Source organism: Myzus persicae, unplaced genomic scaffold (genome assembly GCF_001856785.1).
Source record: "Myzus persicae strain clone G006 unplaced genomic scaffold, MPER_G0061.0, whole genome shotgun sequence".
Taxonomy (NCBI): domain Eukaryota; kingdom Metazoa; phylum Arthropoda; class Insecta; order Hemiptera; family Aphididae; genus Myzus; species Myzus persicae.
In genome coordinates this window covers 127701-151968 of record NW_019104085.1, presented here as the reverse complement: position 1 = coordinate 151968, position 24268 = coordinate 127701, and the positions used below count along the sequence as shown (strand labels likewise).

The following is a 24268-nucleotide window of genomic DNA, read 5'->3' as shown; positions in this document are numbered from 1 at the left end:
GTACCACTTGAGGAGAGTCCTGTGGCTATACAAACTTTTGTTTTTCAAATGGGAACCCCACTTTTTTACTGTAAATTATTTAGCGGATAATTTTTTTAGCAAAATTTTGATGTATCGTAATCAATTTTACTTACTTTTTAGTATTTATCTAAGTGTTTGACTAAATGAAAATAAAATGACGTATTATTTTATATTATGTGTATAGACTGTAGAGAACAACGTATACTGTATAAGCATATCCTTCTCTCCTATTATTAACTATATTATCCTTAGCACAAAATGTGTAATAACTAGAAAACTACTCGTTCGAATTTTAATTTCAATACCTACATCAAAATTCTCAAAAAAATTATCCGCTAAATAATTTACAGTAAAAAAGTGGGGTTCCCATTTGAAAAACAAAAGTTTGTATAGCCACAGGACAGGACACTCCTTAAGTGGTACAAAAATTTTATGAATAAAAACGTAAAAATATTACACAATATATTATACCATTTTGCTTGTTAATTCCAATATATTAAGTACAAACTAGCAACTACACATACTTAAGCGTCTCAAGCTACGAATGAATAATTAATAAAATTACAATAACTTACTTCAATAGACCACTCAATCGGTTTTCTTTCCTTGGTAGATTTAATAACTGATTGAGCTAGCAAGCTTGGATCGTTGCTTGGATCGGTACTCAAGGCGGTAGAATAGGCACAATGTATTCAGAATTGTAGGAAATGCCTAATTCTTATAGTTCAGACGACTCTTGAGTCTTGACCATACTAATGTATAATATTATATTATGATCATAAAATATTATTGTAGGCACTTATAGGAATGACCAGTAGGTACCAGGTTCTGGTAGGTACTAACTACTAGCTGAGTAGATATTGTATTTACCTGTTCCATTATTAAAGACCGAAACACCAAACAAGATAACAGTTATGACTTTTAAATACAAATTAAACACTAGATATTACAGTTAAGTTGTATTACTTTACAGTTTACACTATTTCGCTGTAAGTCTATTAGAAATCACAAATCACTGACCAATACTACGTAAACTGAGAGAACGCCGTATTTGAATAAAATGACTTCACTGAAATCACTGTCGTCGCGTCGGACGCTCGTTCATATTATTTCCGACTTGATAAAAACAATATGCTTATACATGCAGCAACGCAGGGAAAACCAACTTTTTTTTATTAATAATCTATAGCGTTTATATTAAGATTTCTGAGTAACATAGTTCGGTGAAATTAAAGTTACAGTGGTTAAATTAAGATTCGTGGTGTTAAAATGATATTGTCATCATGTTTTTTTCCAACCATGTATTGGTGTTGTCTTAACCATAATTGAACACATGAATATTTTTACATGATTTTAACACCATGTTAACGTAAATACAACTAGTTTATTGATAGTTGTTTTAAATAAATCCAGCATTTAAAAGTTATTTTCATCAATTTGACTATAAATAAATTAAAATAAACCATCATCAATTTTTTACTATTTTAACTATAAAACTGTTAAACTAAAATGATAATTCAGTTTCACATTATTAGTGTTACCTAAATTATCTTAACACATAACTTAAAATTTAGTTGTTCATCAATTTATATAAAAGTTAAATTAACTACAGATTTCTATGTGTGTATGCTTCTGTAAAATAGAAAATTAAAGTCAGGATATGTATACCATTTTTTTAGGAAAAGTTCCACATGAGGCGAAAAATTATTTGACAAAAATTGCCATGATATCCAGGAAGAATTAAAGCTACCGGCTTAACATAAAATAGTGTTAACTTTTTTAATTCTACTAATAAAAGGTTATAAATAGGGCCCGGAAGTTTATGCAGTAAAAACTAACGAAATATATTGCACTTATGCACTTATGCGCTTAAAAATCTACTTGATATATTATGCTAAATATGCGCTTAAATATGCTCTTATTCTTTTTTTTTTTACTTATAAATATGAGGAAAAAATTATTGGTTATGAATTTATGAGATACTACCTACTCACGATTTTAATATAAATTTCTTTGACTAGTAATTAAAAACATTATTTTATTAATTATTATACATTTTAGAACATTAAAATTCAAAATCAACGATTTTGAAAAATTCTCAAGTTTGAACGACCACCTGCAAGTTATTTGCCAACATATTTTTGTACACCGAAAAGCTCCGCTAAACTTCAACCGAAGAAATTGGTGCGTATTTAATATATAGTAACCACTAACCATCACAAGAAAAATCTTCAGGTAAATTATTCAATGTCATTTCTTCTCCCAGCATAATTTTTGAAATTCAATCCATAATTTGTATAAATGAAAACTAAATTTGAGGTCGTGAATTTATTTTATTTATTATTAGGTCTTTTAGAAGTAATGTCAATTAGTAATAGTTTTGTCAATTACATAATATTTGACTCAAATATGCAGTTAATAACAAGAAAATCGTAAAATATGCGAGTACATAAAAAAACCCAAAATATGCAATTATATGCAAAATAAAATGTTGTATTTGGATTTGTACAAGTATAATTCAAATGTGTAGCTGATCGAGCAATTTTTTAATCCATTCAGTAAAAACATGCAAATGCATGAACTTTCGGGCCCTAGTGGCTAGTTATAAAGTTTCAATTCAAAATTAAAATCAATAATAAACGTACCTCTTCAAACCTTCCAAAATTCTTCAAAAACCTATTTGTTATCATTATCAGTGGGTTCGTTTGATATGGGTTAGCAGGACAATTGGTATAAACCGTATAATACAAAAATGGGCAACAAAAAAATTTGAAAACACTGACGAATATAAGTATTTCATGGTTTTGACGTCATACGTATCCAAATAATTTATAATTATTTAAAAAGTAGTATGCCTGGTTCAAGTATAATAAAAACATAGTTTTAGAAACTACTACCCTAATATTTTACTTCTGTTGTTTATTAGTTAAATTTTTTTTATGTTTATTATTTTTCCTAGATGTATTTAAGAACTAAAAAAGTGCGAATTTCCGTAATTTTTTTCTGGGTAGATGAGCGTTTTACTTTATTTTTTTTTTGTAAATCATAAAGCGCATTCCATATCTCTAAATCTCAACTTGCGTATTTGAGATACCCTGGGGCCAGGAGCATAAACAATTTAAATAAACAATAACTGAACATTGATTTAAAGACTGTATATTTTTTGTACTCACAGGTATTTGTATATAATGTAATGTATGTACAAACTACATTGAGATGCCTATTTAATATTAAGAGGTGTATCGCTAGGGTTACCGTACGTCCGGATTTCGTCCGGACAGTTCGGATTTCAAACACCCGTCCGGATTGGCGTCCGGATTTGAAAAATGTCCGGATTTTATAAAGGTAACCGTTTAACGTGGTTATATTGATACAAAAAGTTATGTTTGGTGACAGATTTCCGGGTTCACTCTGTATATAAATTAATAATATCTAATTTCTATTTATTAGTATAAGTTAATTAATTATTATAACATGTTTAACCTAATAACTCTTATATAGACGTTTTATTTATAGATTTAAATAAAATTGTATTAATGAAAGAACAATACTGTTTAACTTTAATTTTCCCCCCCCCCCCTCCCCCGGAAACGGAACTGATGTCCGGATTTGGTCTAAAAACATTATGGTAACCCTATGTATCGCCTAATATTTTTTCCTTCGAAATTACAAATATTTTGAAAGTGTAGCAGATAACGAACATGAAGCACACATTTATATTAGTATATAATATTATGTAATTATGTATTTCGTCGCGTTTGAAACTAGTTACTATGTAATGTACTAATGTCATATTACTAGCAAATGCTAATTAATTTGAACAATTATTTGTGGTATTTAAAAGTCGATTGAACAAAGCCTAGAAACAATGAAAACATGTGTTCAAGAAGTGTAATGTTCAACAAAAATTACATTTTTCAAACTAGTTATTTATTCAGATGATAAAAAAAAATAATTAAAAACAATATAGGAGGTGTACGGCGAATAACGAATAAAAATATTTAAAATATTTTTCGTGTATTTCGTACATAAAGTTTTAAATTAGAACGAACGAGTACCTGTACAGTTATGAGTATAGGTACCTAATATAAAGTTTAGAAAAGTTTAATAAATGGTACAGTAAAACCTCTATCTACAGATAAACATTTACTCTTCTAAAATAATACGAGTTCCATACTATACGTCTATACTTTTTTTTTAATATATAAAATATTATTTTTCTGATTGACAACACTTAAAAATGTATTTAGAAGTTCCTTGGGAGTTGTTCATACCTTAGTGAAAAATGGTTATAAATTAAATTATGATTGTATGTTTTTTCAAAAATTTTTAAAGCAGCAGCTTTTGAGGAACCATATATTACATTTTTTTCCTATTATATATCATATAAATAAATATATATTAGAGTTATATATTACCAGTTGCCTTGTAATGATTATTATTAAGAGGATGCCATACCCATACATAAAGTCTTAAATTAGAACGATACAGTTATGAGTATGTAAAGTTAGAAAAGTTTAATAAATAGTACAGTAAAACCTCTATCTACAAATAAACATTTACTCTTCTACAATAATCCAAGTTCCATACTAAAATATACGAGTATAGGTACCTACTATACTCAACGGCTCAAATATCCCAAATATTTTGTACTTTCTGACTTTCTGTAGGCGCTAATCGCAGAAGTTTTTTCTTGAATGTTCACTGACGCTTGGGCTTTTTCATCAAACCGTTCTTATATAATATTTCTAAAATGTATCTATAATAGGTGCATGTCATTCATACATTTCATTACATATAAGTGAATGTAAATAAGATTTTATTACTAGGTACTTAATTTTTCACTTGCTAAAGGATTCAAAAAGTAAGTTCAGAAAACCAAATATCTTGGTTGTACCATATCCCTTTAGTTACCAGTAGGTACCGGGCAGTACATAGTTTGCAGTTAATATTGTTTGAGTTAAGATTTTACAACAATTCTGTTTAAAGTAAATTGAATACTGAATATTGGAAATACGTTTTCAAGTGTAATCACGGTAAAAAGTAATATTTATTGTATTAGAAAAAAGTATAGTATGAGACTCGGATTATTTGAGAAGGGTAAATGTGTATTTTTAGATAGAGATTTACTGTGTTATTTATTCCATTTTTCTAAACTTTAAATACTCTTGACTATACTCGTTCAAATGTCAGACATTATGTACGAATGCCTACACCAAAATATATTTTAAATATTTTTATTCGTTATTCTCCGTACACCTCCTGTATTGTTTTCAATTTTTTTTTTTTTGTTGTCATCTGAATAAATACTTAGTTTGAAAAATTAAATATAGTGAACATTATGCTTCTTAGTTCTTGATCACATGTTTTCATTGTTTCTAGGCTTAGTTCAATCGACTTCGAAATATCACTAAATAATATTTTTAATTAATTGGCATTTGCTACTAATATAACTTTATATACCTAGTAAAATACAAACAACTGCAGGGCGAGGGAGTGGGTTCTGATGATTTATACAATAAACTACAATTAAAATTTGTCAGAACCCATTGGCCATTGCCTCACTCTGTAGTTGGCAACATGTTGAAATACATAATTATCATAATATTATATTTATGTACCTACCTACCAATATAAATGTATGCTTCATAATATACGTGATATCCACCACAATTTCAAAATTTTTGTCATTTTGGAGCTAAAAACGTTCAGGACATTCAGTTTTTTCAATCATAGTAAATTTGTTTTGAAATGTCAATAATATAAGTATAAAAAGGCTCTAAATAACAATTGTTCGAATGTCATAAATGTACTATAAGTCTATAAATAGTTAAAGTTAAGAACACAATTTTTCATCAAATAAAGAACTTGCTTCCCCTCCTCCCGGCTACAGTAATGATGAAGTATGTTGAGTTATAATCTAATATGAACCACCTATTTGAGACACGACGAAGTCCATAAAAGGCAATCCTGAGAAAACAAGAAAAAATTGTTTTTACCCTACCAGTGATACACGGTTATTTTTCTTTCATACTGATTATTTACAATGATAAAAATATAAAATTAAATATTTTCAAAGCCAAAAAAAAATTATACGTTAAGTAGTTTACTGAATGGAGAAGTTTGGTATTTTATTATCTTAGTGGTAATCTTGGCATATATATTTTTGAATTGCACAATAAACTGTACAGTACAGACAACACATTACAGGACTACACTTCTTTCACAAAAATTACAATTTGAATTTTTATTTAAACTCAACATGTTCATACAACACAACACATATTATATAAATTTTTTTTTACGAATACAATTTATTGGACAGCACATAAGAAAAGAAAAACACACACTGCAAGTATTGAGCACCTGATGTTTTAATACAATATTAGGTATTGTAATATATATTTAATAGATAATGTCTAGGTTATACAAAGTAATGATAAATTAAAATACATAATAATAATATTCATAAAATATGTTTTATCTGTATGAAACAACAGTGCAGCCTAAAAGATTAATCATACATAATATGTTGAATATAATTTAATTAACAATTTTTTTTGGGTAACTTGAATGGTGTAACATTATTATTTTTTACAGTTAAAACGGCACAAGTTGATACAAAATTTTTTAATAAATAAAATGCTGAGAAATATATTCTAACATATTATAAATATATATATATATACACAGTTATCATGGAATTTTAGATTCTTCAGAGTGTGATTCAGTTAGCATACACTCTCCACCATCTACCTTATTATGAATACATTTCTTTAAGTATTTACACACCGGGAGTCGTACTTTTCATTATATTACTAGGACAATTAGATAAATAATAATGGTTCACAAAGTTAACATAATATTTTTTTTTTGTATAAGATTAAAGTTACTATATATTTATATAAGTAATTATTATGTTTAAGTAGATAGCACACATGAAGAATAAATAATAATACGAGAAAATATTTTATGTTGGTAATGTGATCAGGATCACGAGAAGTGAGTGGTGACTTAGCTTATATCTGGTCCAGCTTCAAATATCAATAGAGGTCTAAAATACCTATCTAATAACCTTGTAGTTTATAAAAGGACGTTCATTTGACACTACAGCTTACGTCAGATGAACATGTTGAGGATCTATGGCTACAGATAGAGTAAGAATTGTGGTATGGTGTTGATCACCTATTACTTTTTTTGGCCACCACTTACCATTACAATTAAAGCGATTATTATTCCTGCTGTGTTACATATATTTTCAAAAAGTATTGACATAATATCATCAATAAATCTTAAACTTGTGTAAAATGTTGACAAAGTATTGTTTTTGTGTTTTTTTACTTTATTATTATTATTATTATTTTTTATTTTTTAAGCCATTTATGAAAATTATTAGAATATCACCCAAATCCTAATCCTTACAATATAATTAACTTAATAGATTTTTAAAAGCAACAATTTTAATATTTAACAAATTATATCATATTGTAGACTTTTACAATTTTACTAATATAGAAAAAAAATATTGAAATACTTATAAAATAATATATAATAAATACAATAATAATTTTAAAACAAATGTAAATGAAGTTAATGTACATAATTATTGATAGTATAATAATAACTTTGTCACTAGGGTAGTATGGTATATAAAATGTCAAAATTGTATTTCTATAATTTAATCAAATTTGTTTTGCTAATTATTTACAATATTTTACTACCTAAATTAAACAAATTATACGTAAACCCATCACAGCCAAGTAAAGCATTTTTTTTTCATACAACCATTGTTTGCACATAATATTCCCAGTACCCACACTGCAATTATGTTAGATATTATTAGTTTAATATATAGCATAGTGTAAGAAATGAATAGCATTATACTATGATACTAACAAAGCAAGATAAAAAATGTACCTTTACATATACTTAGATACACATAGTTTTAGACTGATGGCAAAACAAAAAAAGTTTATCAGGCGCAAATGGTCAAATCTTAATAATTGATCAATGAAAAATTTTAGTAGTCTTCAAACAAAATATTTGAGAGTACATGATATTATAGAATTTTTAACTTAAAACTTATCTGCATAATATTTCAAAGGTGTAAATGTGTTATGATATTTTTACAACTAAAATATAAATTAAAAAACACTTGAAATCTAAATATTTTGATAAGTATAAGTAATGATAAAAATTTAACAAATTGGTAGTTTTAAAAAAGGAATAATATATATTTCATATTTATAAAATAAAATGATCTTAAATGTCAACATAAAAATTTAATGAAAAATACATTTTTAATATAACAATAGCAGATTTAAGAATAAAAATGGCACTAAAATTGTAGCTATGCGATCAGTATTATTTCTGAAGTATAAGATGTAAGTATGTCTTTATATAAGTATATTATATAATTTACTACATACAATTTTAGTTTAACTCTTAATGACCAAAAGTAATATTAGATATTACAAAATAAATAATACATGTATATTACAAGGCATTCACATTTGATGTTTAACCATTAATTTTGTACAACAGTCTGTTGACTTTCTAGTTATTTACATTTTTGCAAATACATTAGGTTTACCTAGTCAATGCATATTAAATAAAAAATATAATTTCATTACAAAAATCAATAAAACGTAAAATGGCAAATGATTATACAACAATATTATTTATTACATATTTATATTCTCCCCCAGAAATGTATTAAGAATGTTGGTTAACTTTTTAAATAGTATTAAATGAACTTATTTATTGAAATTGGCAAATACAGCCCAAATTACGTCATTAGTAGAACCTTTCATTGACTCAACTTCTAAGTCCATGTCTGATAATTCTCTTAACCTTCTAGTGGCTAATTCATAGTCTTCATCATTTAGTGGAGAAAATGCACTTTCCAGTACATCTGATGCTTGAGCCAACAATAATAAAGCCAAAAGTCTTTTATCCATTCTATGTGGATCATTAATCCATCGAGACAAAACAGCATCTTGTACCTAATATTTTATATCAGAAAATCATAATAAGTAAATAATTAATGTTGGCAAAAATTGTTATGTAAAGTGCAGAATACATAAAAACTATGTAATTCTGATTGATAATTGATTACCTTTTTAACTAGCCTAACTTTAGCTTCATTATCTGTTAATGGATGCGTAGTCATATCGAATAAAAGGAAGTTTTGTTTTTCAGTGGTAAGAACACCTTTTTCTACTAAGTTTTTTGCTAATCGTTCTCTTACATTCTTCAGTTGATATTTGATTTTCAAAGGGTTCCACGTCTCACCTGTAAATACAAATCAAGTTAATTATGCTCTTAAACTAGTTGTAAATGCTGATTTATTTATAAAAACTTATGTAATATAGCATACCACTCAAATATTCAATCCAACTTTGTATTGTTTCAGGAGGATTGGTCTCTTTGATATGTTTGAGAGCTTCATCTAACAGAACATCACCCGTAGGTGTCTCATTTTTAATAATTACTTTCCTCATTTGTAGGCTTTTTCTTCGCATGCCTGCTTTTTCTAGTTCAATTCTTTGACGAAGTGCGAGTTCAACAAGTATACATCCACGTAGACCAGATGAAATTGAATCATTCCAAAATGATGTATACCCCTACAAAGTAATGATAAAAGTTAATAACCTTTTGTAAATATGCAATAGTAAGCTAAATAATTTTAATTATAACTTATAGTATGTTATTCAACATAATCTTATGTTAATATTACTAATGACGTGTTTATATTTTAAATGTATAATGTGTAAATATAATATATAAGTATAGATTTTTTGAAATAAAAATTAGGAATTTTTAAATTTTAAATGATTTTTGTACAGGTATTACTTTAATTTATTTTACTACCCCCTTTATCATAAACTACAGCTTATAATACAATAGATACATTAATATTTTACATATGTATGGTTGTTGATTATCACGAAATATTAGAATTGTAGTAAAATATTCTTGTTACAGCTAGTAGCACGTCCACTGGAAGGTTAAAGATAATTATTATATTTATTACTTATACTTACAAATTATAATATTACTCATATTTAAAATAATTTTACCCATACTACTAATTTGAAAGAATAAAAGATGATCAATTTCAGACTTCAGTGATATTTGAGTACTTGACAATTGTAAAGTTTAAAGTTCTAGGCTGGGCTATGCATAACTTTATAAATATTTAATACAATTATGATCTTTAATTATCTGTACAGTTATTGTGTTTTAGATTTGTACCTATAGTAAATATTACAGTAACCAGACACAATTTTACAATATTATATGTGATGATAAAAAACAATGTATTATTTATTTTGTTAACCTAGAAATTTTACTTGTATTTAAAAAATTTTAGTAAGGTCCTCAAAATTAAAAGTGTCAATAGGTTAAGTCATTATTTTCTACTTTCTTTACCACTGTCAGCAATACTTAAAGCTAATAAAATATTATCATCACTAACTCATATTTTATTGGTTGGAATGTTTTTAAAAACATAATTCAATTTAATATTAAATATAGCTTATTAAACTATGAATTACTGACATATGTATACATAGCATATCTACATCAATATTCAATGAATATAGTGCTCAAATAAACCATACAGATTACTATGTTTATACAACTGTTTGTAACTGGCCATTAGTAACAAATTTATGCTATATAAATAGATATGATATTAGAATGGTTATAAGTTATGTGACATATCAATTAGTTATTTATTTTTATTTAACATTTTTGCCTCAGTTATTACAATATTATTATATAAATTATAAGTAAATCTTTTTATTTATTATTGTGTCTAGAGCACCGGGCACCCGGATAAATACTGGGTAACGGGGCACTCAGTCACTGTTTGTAGAATCGGGTGCTTCATTTGAATATATAGTGTGATCACAATTTAAGGTAACAACTAAATATTTCAGATGGTTGAACTTGAAATGAACTTTGGGGGGGAACCTAGGTGGTATTGAAATACATATTTTGTGAAATTTTCAAACCTTTAAAACTTACAGTGAGCGCATGAGCAGTGCAAAATGTATTTTTTTTAATGGTAACACCTATGTATAGCACATGATTTGGAGTGACGGAATTTTTTCAAAAAAATTAACTATAAAAATTTAAGACATTGTTGTCCTAAAGGGAGGGAAGATTTTTGCATAGAAATTATAACGTTTAACGGAAAAAAAAAAAATTATACACATGAATCTAAAATTAATAAATTCCACATTACATTTTTTTTTTTTCAAAATTGAATAATGGCTGTCATTCATTCAATTTTGAACTTAGAGCCAAGTATTATGAGTCAAATCAACTTGAAAAAATTTGGTTAATCCAAATGATGTGCTAAAAATAGTTGTTGAATACATTTTGTACTGCACATACTGTAAGTGTTAAAATGAGAACATTTCACAAAATTTGTATTTCATTACCACCTACGTTCCACCCAAAATTAAATATCAAAACAAGTTCATTCAACCGCAATATTTAGTGTTACCTTAAATTATGATCACACTGTATAATATTAGTTCATTTATAAGGAAAACTTAAATCGTTTATTTGGCTTAAGCTTAAAATTAACCTAATACTTTTATAAGTATTAAGCCTTTGAGTTGTATTATGTTATACAGTCAGTACTAATCCATCTATACAAATTTATCTTTAAATTAAATCAATTTAGTTAATCATCTGAGTGTTGTTAGGTGTTTTAAAGTTTTAAAGTTAAATAATAATAAGAGGAAAAAGACATAAGACTGGAAGACCATTGATGACACCTAGAGCTTTCATTAACTTAAGTTAGACAGAAGGAGAAAATGTTATCATTAATTGAATAACAAACAATTCACAAAAAATAAAAAAGATTTATTAAGGTTAAGACAACATTAAAAATCTTAGTAAAATGGATTTGGCAATAAAAGAGGATGGCGTCAACTTAATGTAGGTTAGAAGCTGTTTTAACAATGATGCTTGGTCCTCTAGTGCAGCGTTTCCCAAAGTGTGTTCCGCGGAACCTTAGGGTTCCGTTAGATGTATGAGATTATTGAGAAAATTATGTTTATTTAATGTTTGTTGTTTAAAAAATGTTTGATTGAAAATTTTTTTTTAAACTAAGTTTAATAATGAAAAGTCATTGACAGTATCATTAAAATATTATTTGGACTTGAGAGTTTAAGGAATTGATTTTCCTTTTTTAATTTACAAAAATTGTAGTTGAGTTGGATTAGACATTAGGGTTCTGCGAAACACAAACAATTTTTTAAGGGTGCCGTGGTCGTAAAAGTTTGGGAACCGCTGCTCTAGTGTAACAGCAAACGTTGATGTAAGAGAAAAAAAGAAAATGGGTTTGTCTAAGATGGAAAAAAAATATAAGAAAAATCCATCTATTCGATGTGATACTTGCCTACATTGGTATTACAATGATTGTGTGCAACAAATCAGCAAGCCAAAGATTGGTTTTGATTTAATTGTGTTTAATTAAATTAATATTACTTTAAGAGTTATGAATGCTGGCGTAAATTAATATTATCACCGATTATATTTTTTTTATTCTATGAATTTTAGTGTATCGTTTTATAAAATGTGATCCCTATTAACTTTTTTAAACTACTGACTACTCAACAATGTACATATTTTATACTTCTATTGTTCTGCCTCGTAAAGTTTGAACCAGGGCAGCTTGAAATATTTATCCAAGTGCCCGGTTTCCTATAGTGTGACCGGGCTTCCCGTGCTCTAGGCACAGAGCTTATTTATTGGACTAATGCCTACTTACTTTGACGATAAACTTAAAATAGTTTAAACCCTACACACAAGTTTAAGTATTATAAAATATTTTAATGCTTAACAGCATGAATTCAGTATAGGTACTACTTTTATTTGGTATTCAGAATACACATTCAAATATACAAGCACATTTAGTAATATAAAGGTAGGTACAATTCAAGTTAAATAAGGTAAGATAATTCTTACAGTTATATACTCAGTCAAGTATACATTTCAATTTTATTCTGAAAAAAAATAATCAGATATAAAAAAAATTATATATTCAGAATATTTATTTAAATACATTTTTCTTACGTATCTAAAACTGTATTAAGGTGTAAAAAACTATTTACCCACCTAAATAGACTTTATTCAAGTACTGTACAGATTCTCTAAAATAAAATAATTACAAGAATAAGTACCTAAGTAGGTACCTAATAAAGGTTTTAATATTTAATCTTAATTATCTTATAAGTTTAATTATATTATGTTCATTGTTAATATTATAGAAGTAGTTTTATAGAAGCATTTTGCCAGTAGAAAGTGATAGTTACATGCATGGTCATTATATAGGTACCGAGTCTACATATACAAATAATTCTGTATAAAATGTTACTCAATATATTTTTATTTTTTAATACAAAAATAAATTCACTATAAAAACCAGTTTCATAAACAATAAATAATCTGCATAAATTATAAATTAAAATAGGCATACCTATCGAGGATTTAGGAAATAAAAAAGTCTATTATAGGTAACTAAGATTTCATATTTAAATTAAATAGTTTAGTTAGAAAAACATAACTATGCTAAATATTTACTAAGTACATAATGGTTATAAGTAATGTTATACTACCGTCTACCTACTAAGTATTATTTTTTATGGCATTTTAAGGAAGATAGCCATAATAAATTACCCAGAATTATAAGCATAGAAATGAGAAAGAAATAATTAGTAAATACACAAAAATATAAAATAAATATTAGGTATACCTAATCTTAGTCTTATGCAATTAAGCATAAATTTAATTTTATTAAGTTTTAGCTGCAGAAAAACTAAAAAATTGTCGCCTGGAAGCTTATAAATAACCTAGAAGGTATGATTCAATAAAATCAAATGATTTTGCTGCAATTGTACACATTTTCTTAACAAGACATTTTTACCAATATGGAGCAACCAATCGGTTGATATTTAAATAATTTCTCTAGTTGTTTAAAATAAGTCTAATTAACTTTGATAAGCTTAAGATGAAAAGGAACCTAAGTTTTTTAATATTAAGGCATTAACTAACCAGCTGACTGATGGGCTGTAGTCGTGCATGGGCCATGTAGATTTATGTTGGAAAAACATATCATAGTTAATAGTACTAACTACTACTATTAATGATAAATGCTTTGGGTCAAAATTTTAGTAAAATTATCCATGACACAGGCTTTACTAGATTAGACTCATGTAATGGGACTGTAGCATAAAACAAGTCCCAGGAATAGGACAAAAGTCCGAACTAAAATAAAAAGTTTGAAAAATGATATATTATTAGGTACCTAAGTAGATACTAATTGATGATAACTTATGAATTGTGTTCCAGATATCTAATACAATGTTCAATTGTGATTACAAAAATAGTATAACTACTTAGTCTAGGTATTTGATACTCTTGATCTACTACCTATAGCAGTAGTTCTCAACCTTTTTTGATTCATGTCACCTTTAGGCACTAGAATCAAACATCGCGTCACCCTAACTGTGTAATGTAAAAAAAAAAAAAAAAACCTAACATCAAAATAATAAATAATCTTAGCTGTATATATTAAAATTATTCTTTTATTAAAAAAAAAATACAGTACAGAAAAAAATTAAAGTTAAAAAAAAAATAATGATTTATATAAATTTAATGTGAAATTTGACCCTGGTGTTTTTTACAAAATTGGGGAATCCTAAGTTTGATGGTGGAAAGAGCGAGTCTCATATCGTCTTCTATAGTTGTTTTTGTGAGTCTGTTGCGTTTTTTTGTTTTTATATTTGTTAGTGCACTAAAGCCATGCTCACATAACCAAGACGTAGAAAACTGAAGGAGCACATTAATAGCATTTTTCGATAATCGAGGGTATTCATTGTTAAGAGCCACCCAAAAGCTGTCTAGCGTATATAAAGATACGAACTTTGAGGTATGTTATGTACATGACAGTGGTGGTATAGGTGAATAATATATGTATTATAAGAAATAATATGATTGTTTTCGAAATTTTATTATTATTATTATAATTTTACTATTATCGAAAAATTTATTTTTTAAATTTTTTCTTTTCTTGTTAAAATTCTGCGTCACCCCTAAGCTAGGTCCACGTCACCCTAAGGTGACATGTCACCCCGGTTGAGTACTACTGACCTATAGGCTTGAAACAATAATATGACAGCCCTTAGCCAGGTATTCATATAAGCATTTTAGACGTGTGTAACGGAGATTACGAATATTAATAGAAGTGAATGTGTGAACGTACACCTACAATTTATCACTCTGTCAGTTGTCTAGCCGGGTATTGTCAACACATTTCATATGTACACACCAACACACCTGACAGGAATCACGAATCTTACAAGAAGTGAGCATACACCTACAATATACCTCTTTGTCTTTGAGACCAAGCAGCAGCACTTCTTCCATCAATGTGAGCCGTGTCTCTTTAGAGTCACCGTCGTCGATGTCTTCCTCGTAGTCCAGTTTGTCGGCCGCCGACTGGCCGTTCTCCTTGGAAACGCCGTCCGCGCTGTCCCTGTTGACGTTGCGCCTTTGCACCAGACCGTCGGCGCGGCTCATCATCTTGGCGGACCGTTTGTGGGTACTCGCCTGTCAACACCCGGATATCGCGTCGGAAACTAAATTTCCGCAAAAAAAAACCCAAACCCAAATGGCCCGAAGAAACGTACGTCGTCGTGCAAGAGTCACAGTCTTCGGGTTTTCACTTTTCGACGCGAATGCGAATTCCGAGAGGGCGAGAATAGTAGAATATACAATTATTGATAAGGCTTGGATTTTTTTGTTGACGTCTACACAATTGCAGTAATGGCATATAAATTATAATAATAATAATAATATTGTACGGCGATATCACAATTCACGATAATATAATACGTTTTCACCGCCCCTTCCACTGCGCACAAATACCAAAACTTAAAACTACTACAATCGAATTGCCGTAGACGGACGGTTGGATCGTTCTGTGGTCCAAGCGAGATGATAACACATTAACACGGCAATACGGCATGGAAGGTGTTTGTTATCTCAATAACGCAGTCAACGCTAAACAATTACTATTTTTATTAGTTATTTCATAGTTATTAATTTTTGTAGACTTTTTCCGAATTACGATCTGTTATCGAACGTTTGCCACGAACACTGCATGGAATGAAATTACGAATGTAATCTCACACGCGATCACGATTAAACGGAATAATGTAATATTGTTGTTAGGTATAAATCATTGACAAAATGTAATAATTAATATTTTAATCAATAGTGTAAGATTAAATTTCCGTCCTATTTCATGAATAGCTTCCTTCAGAAGACAGAAGTACGGCTATAGCCTATAGTAATATATTAATAGGGTAATGGTTATTAGGTTGCTTACTATTTTAAGTCCCAATACCGTCCTCGCGTGGCTAGGGCCTAGGAATTGAGAGGAAGAATAGACTAAAATGATAAATATTCTTATCAAATTCGATAAAAACTTGCCAACTACTAGCGCTATCAATGAAAGTTGAGGTATATAATTTGTTCTGTATATGTACTCGATAGCCATGACCACTGATCATGACGTCATAATTCATAAATGCAGATATGGTCCATTGCTTCCTATTAGATAGCTTAGGTATATTATATACTAGGGTCTCTGGTTCATATCATTTGGATATGGATAACGATATCTATAGAGTATAGACGTACCCAATACGGACGTGCTAATATTTTATATTGCTGACAGAGACATTGTAATTTACTATATTGAATTATTATTGTTTATTGTATATTCTACAGGAGCCGAGTGCCGCGATCACAGACATAGATAATTGCGTTCATAAATCATGGACAAATGATTTTAAATTAACTTTAACTTTAAAAATTAACTTTATTTAACTTTAAATTTTTTATCTTCAGCCGATGACACTGTTTGCACCCACAAACTTTTGTATACTACTATTATACCATGGATCGTGATAAAATATCATGATATGATAAAATATTATGCTAAACACACAGATATATATAATATCTGTGGCTGTATACAATATACCATAACTAAAATGAGTCTCAATGTGACCACTAAAAAGAAATAATTTAGCCATGCAGCGGCAACAGGCCAACAGCAGGCTGCATTGCCGTATACTAATTACTAAATAGCATGATAAAAGAATTTCTTTTATCATGCTAAATATTAAATAGAAATCCGTTTCTGCAGTCTGCACTCCGAGTTTGGCATTGATAACACGATAACGCTGATCTACGCACAAAGATGCCACTTGAGGTCGGATCAGTGTGACCACGTGCACTGTTGACAGTCGTTTCCTCCTCTCATCATGCAGACACACTAGTTTTTTTTCGAAATTATGGAGAAGAAAAAAAACAGAATGAACAATTATCATAATAATCATAGTACAATAATAATAATCAAAATCAAATAGCAAAAATATTTTAATACAATTATGCAGTGATAAATGATAATTTTATGATGATAATAATGATATTTTATTCTTAATGTTTTCGTAATCCTTTTAAGCACTAGCAAATACTCAATACTCCTCCAGTAATTCCGAGGAAAATTATCTATTTACGTCTAATTGCGTTGACTGACACCCTTTGAAAAGATTTCTTACCTAATACCTGTCAGAAAATATAATAACAATATTAACGTGTAATAATGCATGCAATGATCAATAATTATTTTAATAAATAAGGTGAGTTGCATACATCTCATAATGGTTCGTAACCGATTTGTCATGCGTCATTATAATTGACTTTTGTTTCTTATTTTATTTTGTTACATTACATGGCCTTCCAGGCTAAAGTCGCAAAGTGGAGACGTATAATAATTAGCAGTATGGTGTGAACTGTCTTTACAAAACAATTCAAAATGGTGTGTGAAAATCCAGCTTTTAATTTCGATTTTTGGAATGACATCAACCATGATTCTGTTGTGGAAGTCACCTGTTTAATGCCCAATAGTATTTCAATACCTTTAACAGTTTCAACGAGTACATCTTTGCACGAGTTAAAAGAGGTTTGTTATTGATTGTGTATACATTTAAGTATTTAAGTGTCGCAACACAATACAATGTTATTTTATAGGAATTATGGGAAGAGGCGGTCAAATATCCTTTGCACGGTATGTTGCACGACTCAAGCAGTTACAGTATATCTTATGTCAATGCTATGGCCCAACGTGAAATGCTTGTGGACGAAAATAAGAGACTGTGTGATGTACGACCATTTTTAGCAGTCCTCAACATTGTAGAGCGTCAAGAAGATAAAGCAGATAATGTACTTAATGCCCAAATAAGTAGTCTCATTGGGAAAGGTATTTATTACTATTATTTTTCCATGATATAAGAAGTAAGTACAATGTTATTAATCTATAGCATTGCACTATTTATTTAGGTCTTATGGAATTTGATTCATTGAAAAGTTCAGAAGTAAATCAGTTTCGTGGAAAAATGAAAGCATTAGCTGATCAAATGCAAGCTAATCGAAGACGACAAATTTGGTTAGAACGACTTTTGTATCAATTCGCTCCACGCTTAGCCGCTTCTACTTTATCATCTAATGTCTTACCTACTACAGTAACTAGGAGACTAAGAGATGATAATTTTTCAGTTGTAATAAAATTTGATAACACAGAGGTATACTCAAAACTTAAATGTGTACCTGTTTTAGTGTCACTTAAATTAAAATATTTATGTTTTTTTTTAGACTACATTTACATTTAATGTGGGTCTTACAACAACACCCGATCAACTGATGATGCAAATACTAAATAAACGTTCAATGACATTAAAAACTAGAAATGAAAAGTGTTCAGATTTTACTCTAAAAGTTTGTGGCCGAGAAGAATACATTGTTGGTCCACATCCTTTAATAGATTTTGCCTATATACAAGATAGTCTGTCTCAAGATCTCAACCCCATTTTGATTGCTGTTTCCAAGTTTAATGTTCCAGGTAATTAATTATTATTGTTGTTACTGTTATTGTTAATCACAACAGATAAAATATTTTAGTTCCAGAAGAAGTTAACAAAGACCAGACTGAATACATTGAGCAAAATAAGACTCGCTCTACATTAACATTACGTAAAAAGACCAAACACAAATTGTCATTTGATATTGATGAACAATTTAAGTTCAAAGTGAACTATATTAGTAAATTAAACTGTGATGTTACCAGAACTGTTGAAGTTGGAATTGAAGCGGCTTTGTTTCACGGGGGTAAAGCATTGTGCGAGTGTGTTAGGACATCTGAAAAGATTGTTAACAATGGCGACTGTACATGGGATGAAGAACTAGCATTTGACATGAATATAGCTGACATACCGAGAATGGCTCGTTTATGTTTAGTAGTTTATGAAGTCTCCAAAACATCAAAAGGACTAAGAACTAGACGCATTAAAGAATCCAAACAGGTAAATCTAAACTATAACAAATAAACTATTTGCTTGAACATTTTTATTTATATTATGATTTGTAGGAAATGTTTGTAACACCAATGGACTGGGTCAACACAACTGTGTATGACTTTAAAAATCAGTTGAAAAGTGGATCAATTACGCTGTATATGTGGACTTATGCTGATGATTTGCAAAATGAAGACTTGTTACACCCACTTGGTACTGTTGTGTCTAACCCTAATGTTGAACAAACAACAGCATTAACTATAACTTTTCATAGGTTAGTTATGAAATTATATTCAATATTTTTATCTCTAAAACTAAAATGGCTTAAATTATTTTTAGTTATCAAACAGCTGATCACGTAATTGTATATCCAAGTTTGGATAAATTAAGAGAGTATGCTGATAAAAAAGGGAAAGAGGACTTAAAAGATCAAGCGGTTGGAGATTCACAATCATTAAAAACTTATTTAGATCAAATAAAGTAAGATAGAACCTTAAGAAGATTTCGTACTCGCATATGTTGTCTCTGTCTTACACACATACAACATATCAATTTTTTGTTCACCAGATTCAATAGTGTACTGTTAGTTTTGATATTAGATTTAATTTACCTATTATACAATTTAAAGATGATATTATTATCTAGGGCCCCACATAGGCTTTTATTGACATTATTAGTTTTAAATAAGTCATGACTTTTTGAAGCTGTACACTTTAAAATGATCATAACTAACTTAAAAATAATATCAATAAAAGACTACATGGCCCCCTAGATAATAATCTTACCTTTAAATTGTATGATAGATCATTTTACTCTAGTATCAAAACTAACAGCACACTATTGGACCTGGTCTAAGACGGAGACAACACATGGAGGTATGACGTCCTCTTAAATGTTTTTAATAATTAATAAAATAGTAACCATTTAAATATTTTTAATTTATTTGTAGGACAATGGCTGAGCGTGGAGAACCTTTAGATGAAATGCATGAACAAGATCGAAAGAAACTGTGGCGGCATAGGTATCATATATTGCAATCAGTGCCGGGACTTTTAGCTAAACTTTTAGACTGTGTGGAATGGGGTATACGATGGGAAGTAGCAGAGGCCACCTCATTGGTCTCCAGATGGCCTCTTTTAGGACCACAGCAAGCTTTGGAATTGCTAGACTATGCTTATGCTGACCAAGTAGTCAGAAGTTTTGCTGTCAAATGCTTACAAATACTAAGGTAAGTAGATATTCTCTAAAAATTAATAATTAACCAATAATAACTAAAACTGTGTAATTTTAGTGATGAAGATCTTTCATTGTTTCTTTTACAACTGGTCCAAGCTCTGAAACATGAATCTTATTTATGCTGTGACCTAGTTGAATTTTTGCTTACAAGGGCATTACAAAATCAAAAAATTGGCCATTACCTATTTTGGCATCTCAGGTATATAAATTATGACCATTTTTATTGATAGGGTGTCACCAGCATTGTTGTCTTATTTATTAGATCAGAAATGCAAGTGGCGTCTGTGTCTGTACGCTTTGGTTTAATGTTGGAAGCGTATTGTCGAGGGTCCATTGAACACATGAAAACATTAATAAGACAAATGGATTTTTTGGAAAAACTGAAAAAGACCACAGAGTTAGTTAGGCAGCGTCGTGACAAAGAAAAAGCTCGGTCTTTTTTACAAGAATATTTTCAAGAAGGACATTGCATTGAAGCTATGTCATCTGTGCATAGTCCTTTAGATCCCAGTTATAAGTGCAAAAAAGTTCGGTATGTTGAATTTGTACAGTTAATGGTTATAGTATCATAGTATATAATATTGTCTTATCCAATGTAATAATATAGAACTGAAAAGTGTCGCGTGATGGATAGCAAAATGAAACCTTTATGGATAGTTTTTGAAAATGATGATTCACATGGTGATGACATTTATGTTATATTTAAAAATGGTGACGATTTGAGGCAAGATATGCTTGCTTTACAGATGATACGTATTATGGACAAACTATGGAAAAATGAAGGGTTGGATTTGAGGTAAGTTCTAAGCTGTATAAGGACAGATTAAAATATCCAAATTTAAAAAAATTTGTTTTTTTTTAATAGTATAATAATAATAATAATAATAAAAGTTATTATGGAACAGGTATTTTAAAATATAGTAATTGATTATGCTTTTCTTATATTATTATTAAATGGTGTATAGAAAATATTGAATATCCCCACTACCTTCATTATATTTTTTACACAATTATTTTAATTATTTTTTTGTTCAAGTTACACTGCTGGTTGAATTACAGCAATAAAATATTATGAACAATTAAATACTTTTTCTGTGATGTGTATGAAAATATCAAAATATACAAATTGAATTAAAAAGAACAAACATTATTTGATAAATAATTTACAAATTATGGAACACAATATTGTCACACTTGATTTTAAATAAACTCATTTCTTACAAATATAAGTTGCATAAAGTTCTGAGCCCTGGACTACACATACTATTGCATACCTGTGTGTCTGTATGCAATACACAGATGATTTTTGATTATATTATTGATTAATAATTATTATATAATATCGTATATTATTGTTAATTGTTATTAATTTATAAGGCAACACTAACCTGAAATTGTTAGAAAAAAATTTTAGTTTGGATATTTTATACATAAATAGGGTCCAGAATTATATGCACTAAAAATGTACAAAATATGCATGCATTTATGCACTGATTTTCATTAAAATATGCAAAAGTAGATAAACAAAAATGCATGTTAATTAAATTTATTAAATTTAAAAATGTATATGATTCATTAAATAATTAATATGGAATGAAAAAATGTATTAAATGCCAAGTTGAAATAATTTAACTGTATTTTATACAATGTTTGTTGCATTTTAAACATTCGCTCATCAAAATAAAAATTCATGAACAAAAATAAATTTAAATAAATGTAGTATATTTTTATAACATTTCTAAGTTACTTGAAGAGTTACCGTTGACTACTAGACTTGGATAAATTTTCAAATAAAAATGCAAGTCTGTTTTCAGGAATTATATTCTTGAATTGAAAAAAATTTTACATTCGCGGGATTTACATAGGATATATTATCATTAATAACTTAATACTATTTTTTTTCGTAAATATGCATTTTATTTTAGAAAAATTTGAAATGGTCCAAATATGCAAAAATATACATCATTTAATTTTGCATACCAACACACTAGCTTAAGATTCAAATTTGTAGCTTATATAGCTAGTATTTGAACTATTAAAACATGCAAATGCATATAAATCCAAGCCCTATTCATAAATATTTTAACAAAATACCATACTACATTGATTTATCAATTTACCTAGAATTTAATTTATTTCAGGATGAATCCATACCAATGTATATCGACAGATAACCGCGTGGGTATGATAGAAGTAGTGTTGAATGCAGAAACCATAGCTAATATTCAAAAAGAAAAAGGAATGTTTTCAGCAACATCTGCCTTTAAAAAGGGATCGTTATTAGGTAAGATTGTATAGAAAAATGTAATCACAACAAATGTAAATAATTTTTTTCTATGAAAACATTATCAGCATGGTTAAAAGACTACAATCAAACAGAACAGTCATTGCAAAAGGCAATCGAAGAATTTACTTTTTCATGTGCTGGCTATTGTGTGGCAACGTATGTGCTGGGTGTTGCTGATCGCCATTCCGACAATATTATGGTCAAAAAAACAGGCCAAGTATATACATTTAAATATCATAACTTAACAGTTGTTTCTGTATTTGTTTTATTATATATGTTTCTAGCTGTTTCACATTGATTTTGGTCACATTCTTGGTCATTTCAAAGAGAAATTTGGTTTCCGCCGTGAACGTGTACCATTTGTTTTGACCCACGACTTTGTGCATGTTATTAATAAAGGCCAGACTAGAAAAGAAGCTCTCGAATTCCAAATGTTCCAGAATTATTGTGAAAAGGTATTTTAGTACCTAATAAATAGTTTTCTAACTATATAAATAAAGCTATATTGGACATAAAATATATTATATACATTTTTTTATTTCAGGCCTTTCTAATACTAAGACGACATGGCTCATTAATACTTTCCCTTTTCGCAATGATGATTTCAACTGGTTTGCCGGAATTGGGTTCCGAAAAAGATCTCAACTATTTGCGCGAAACACTTGTCATGGACTTATCAGAAAATGATGCTAAACTGCATTTCCGGTCCAAGTTTGAAGAAGCATTAGGCAATTCGTGGAAGACATCACTTAATTGGGCATCTCATAATTTAGCAAAAAACAACAAACAATGACAAAAGTTTCTAATTGGCTTAGAGCTGGCCATACTGCCGTAATTTCAGTTTGAGCTTATTAATACTGTGTTTTCCTATATAATAGTAGACAAATTGTATTTAAATTTTTTAACAAATGTTTAATTTGTAAATGGGAGAGAAAGACGTAATTGATATTATTATGGTTACCTCTGTACGATTTTTTTCTAAGTACATAAGTGTATAAATTATTTTTAATACATTTAAAAACATGCAATATTAATATGTTATATAAATTAATAATTTATATATATTATTATCAATTATTATAATAAAACTATACCAATATAGATAAACATAATTTATTTAATTTGTGTAATATATTCAACATTGAACAGGATATTATCGTGATGGAGTTTGAGTCCACTGGATTGTTTTTCATGATAATATTATTCATATTACCATATGTCCATAACTTACAGGTTAACAATAAAAATTAAATAAATAATTAAATATTGTTATATTTTA

General features: G+C 28.6%; 2 protein-coding genes across 3 annotated transcripts; one reads left to right on the top strand and one right to left on the bottom strand.

Moving 5' to 3' along the window:
• Positions 1 to 8283: 8283 nt before the first annotated feature.
• Positions 8284 to 16966, bottom strand: LOC111038522 (Golgi phosphoprotein 3 homolog sauron). The gene is made up of 4 exons (XM_022321659.1): positions 15433 to 16966; positions 9401 to 9647; positions 9140 to 9315; positions 8284 to 9026 (listed from the first exon to the last, which is right to left on the bottom strand). Exons 1-4 carry the CDS (start codon positions 15625 to 15627, stop codon positions 8778 to 8780), a joined length of 867 nt encoding a protein of 288 aa, XP_022177351.1. The 5' UTR covers positions 15628 to 16966; the 3' UTR covers positions 8284 to 8777.
• Positions 16967 to 17469: 503 nt separating this feature from the next.
• LOC111038521 (phosphatidylinositol 4,5-bisphosphate 3-kinase catalytic subunit delta isoform) lies at positions 17470 to 23821 on the top strand. Of its 2 annotated transcripts, XM_022321657.1 has the most exons (16): positions 17470 to 17756; positions 17861 to 18079; positions 18148 to 18376; positions 18457 to 18698; positions 18769 to 19015; positions 19075 to 19475; positions 19541 to 19740; positions 19806 to 19946; positions 20416 to 20694; positions 20758 to 20901; positions 20965 to 21234; positions 21310 to 21498; positions 22844 to 22986; positions 23055 to 23206; positions 23274 to 23444; positions 23534 to 23782. In XM_022321657.1, exons 2-16 carry the CDS (start codon positions 17933 to 17935, stop codon positions 23780 to 23782), a joined length of 3204 nt encoding a protein of 1067 aa, XP_022177349.1. In that variant the 5' UTR covers positions 17470 to 17756; positions 17861 to 17932. The 2 variants fall into 2 exon arrangements, with proteins under 2 accessions (XP_022177349.1, XP_022177350.1); XM_022321658.1 differs by lacking the exon at positions 17470 to 17756 and having other exon boundaries at positions 17933 to 18079; positions 23534 to 23821.
• The last annotated feature ends 447 nt before the right edge of the window (positions 23822 to 24268 follow it).

Bases quoted from the DNA above. Each gene is read 5' to 3' on its own strand.
- LOC111038522 (XM_022321659.1), bottom strand. From the start codon at position 15,627: ATGATGAGCCGCGCCGACGGTCTGGTGCAAAGGCGCAACGTCAACAGG. The intron at 9,648-15,432 runs GTATATTGTAGG...ATTACTTTGTAG, and splicing joins TTGGTCTCAAAGACAAAGAG to GGGTATACATCATTTTGGAA. The intron at 9,027-9,139 runs GTAATCAATTAT...ATAAAATATTAG, and splicing joins AAGTTAGGCTAGTTAAAAAG to GTACAAGATGCTGTTTTGTC.
- LOC111038521 (XM_022321658.1), top strand. From the start codon at position 17,933: ATGGTGTGTGAAAATCCAGCTTTTAATTTCGATTTTTGGAATGACATC. The intron at 22,987-23,054 runs GTAAGATTGTAT...AAACATTATCAG, and splicing joins TAAAAAGGGATCGTTATTAG to CATGGTTAAAAGACTACAAT. The intron at 23,445-23,533 runs GTATTTTAGTAC...TTTTTATTTCAG, and splicing joins TCCAGAATTATTGTGAAAAG to GCCTTTCTAATACTAAGACG.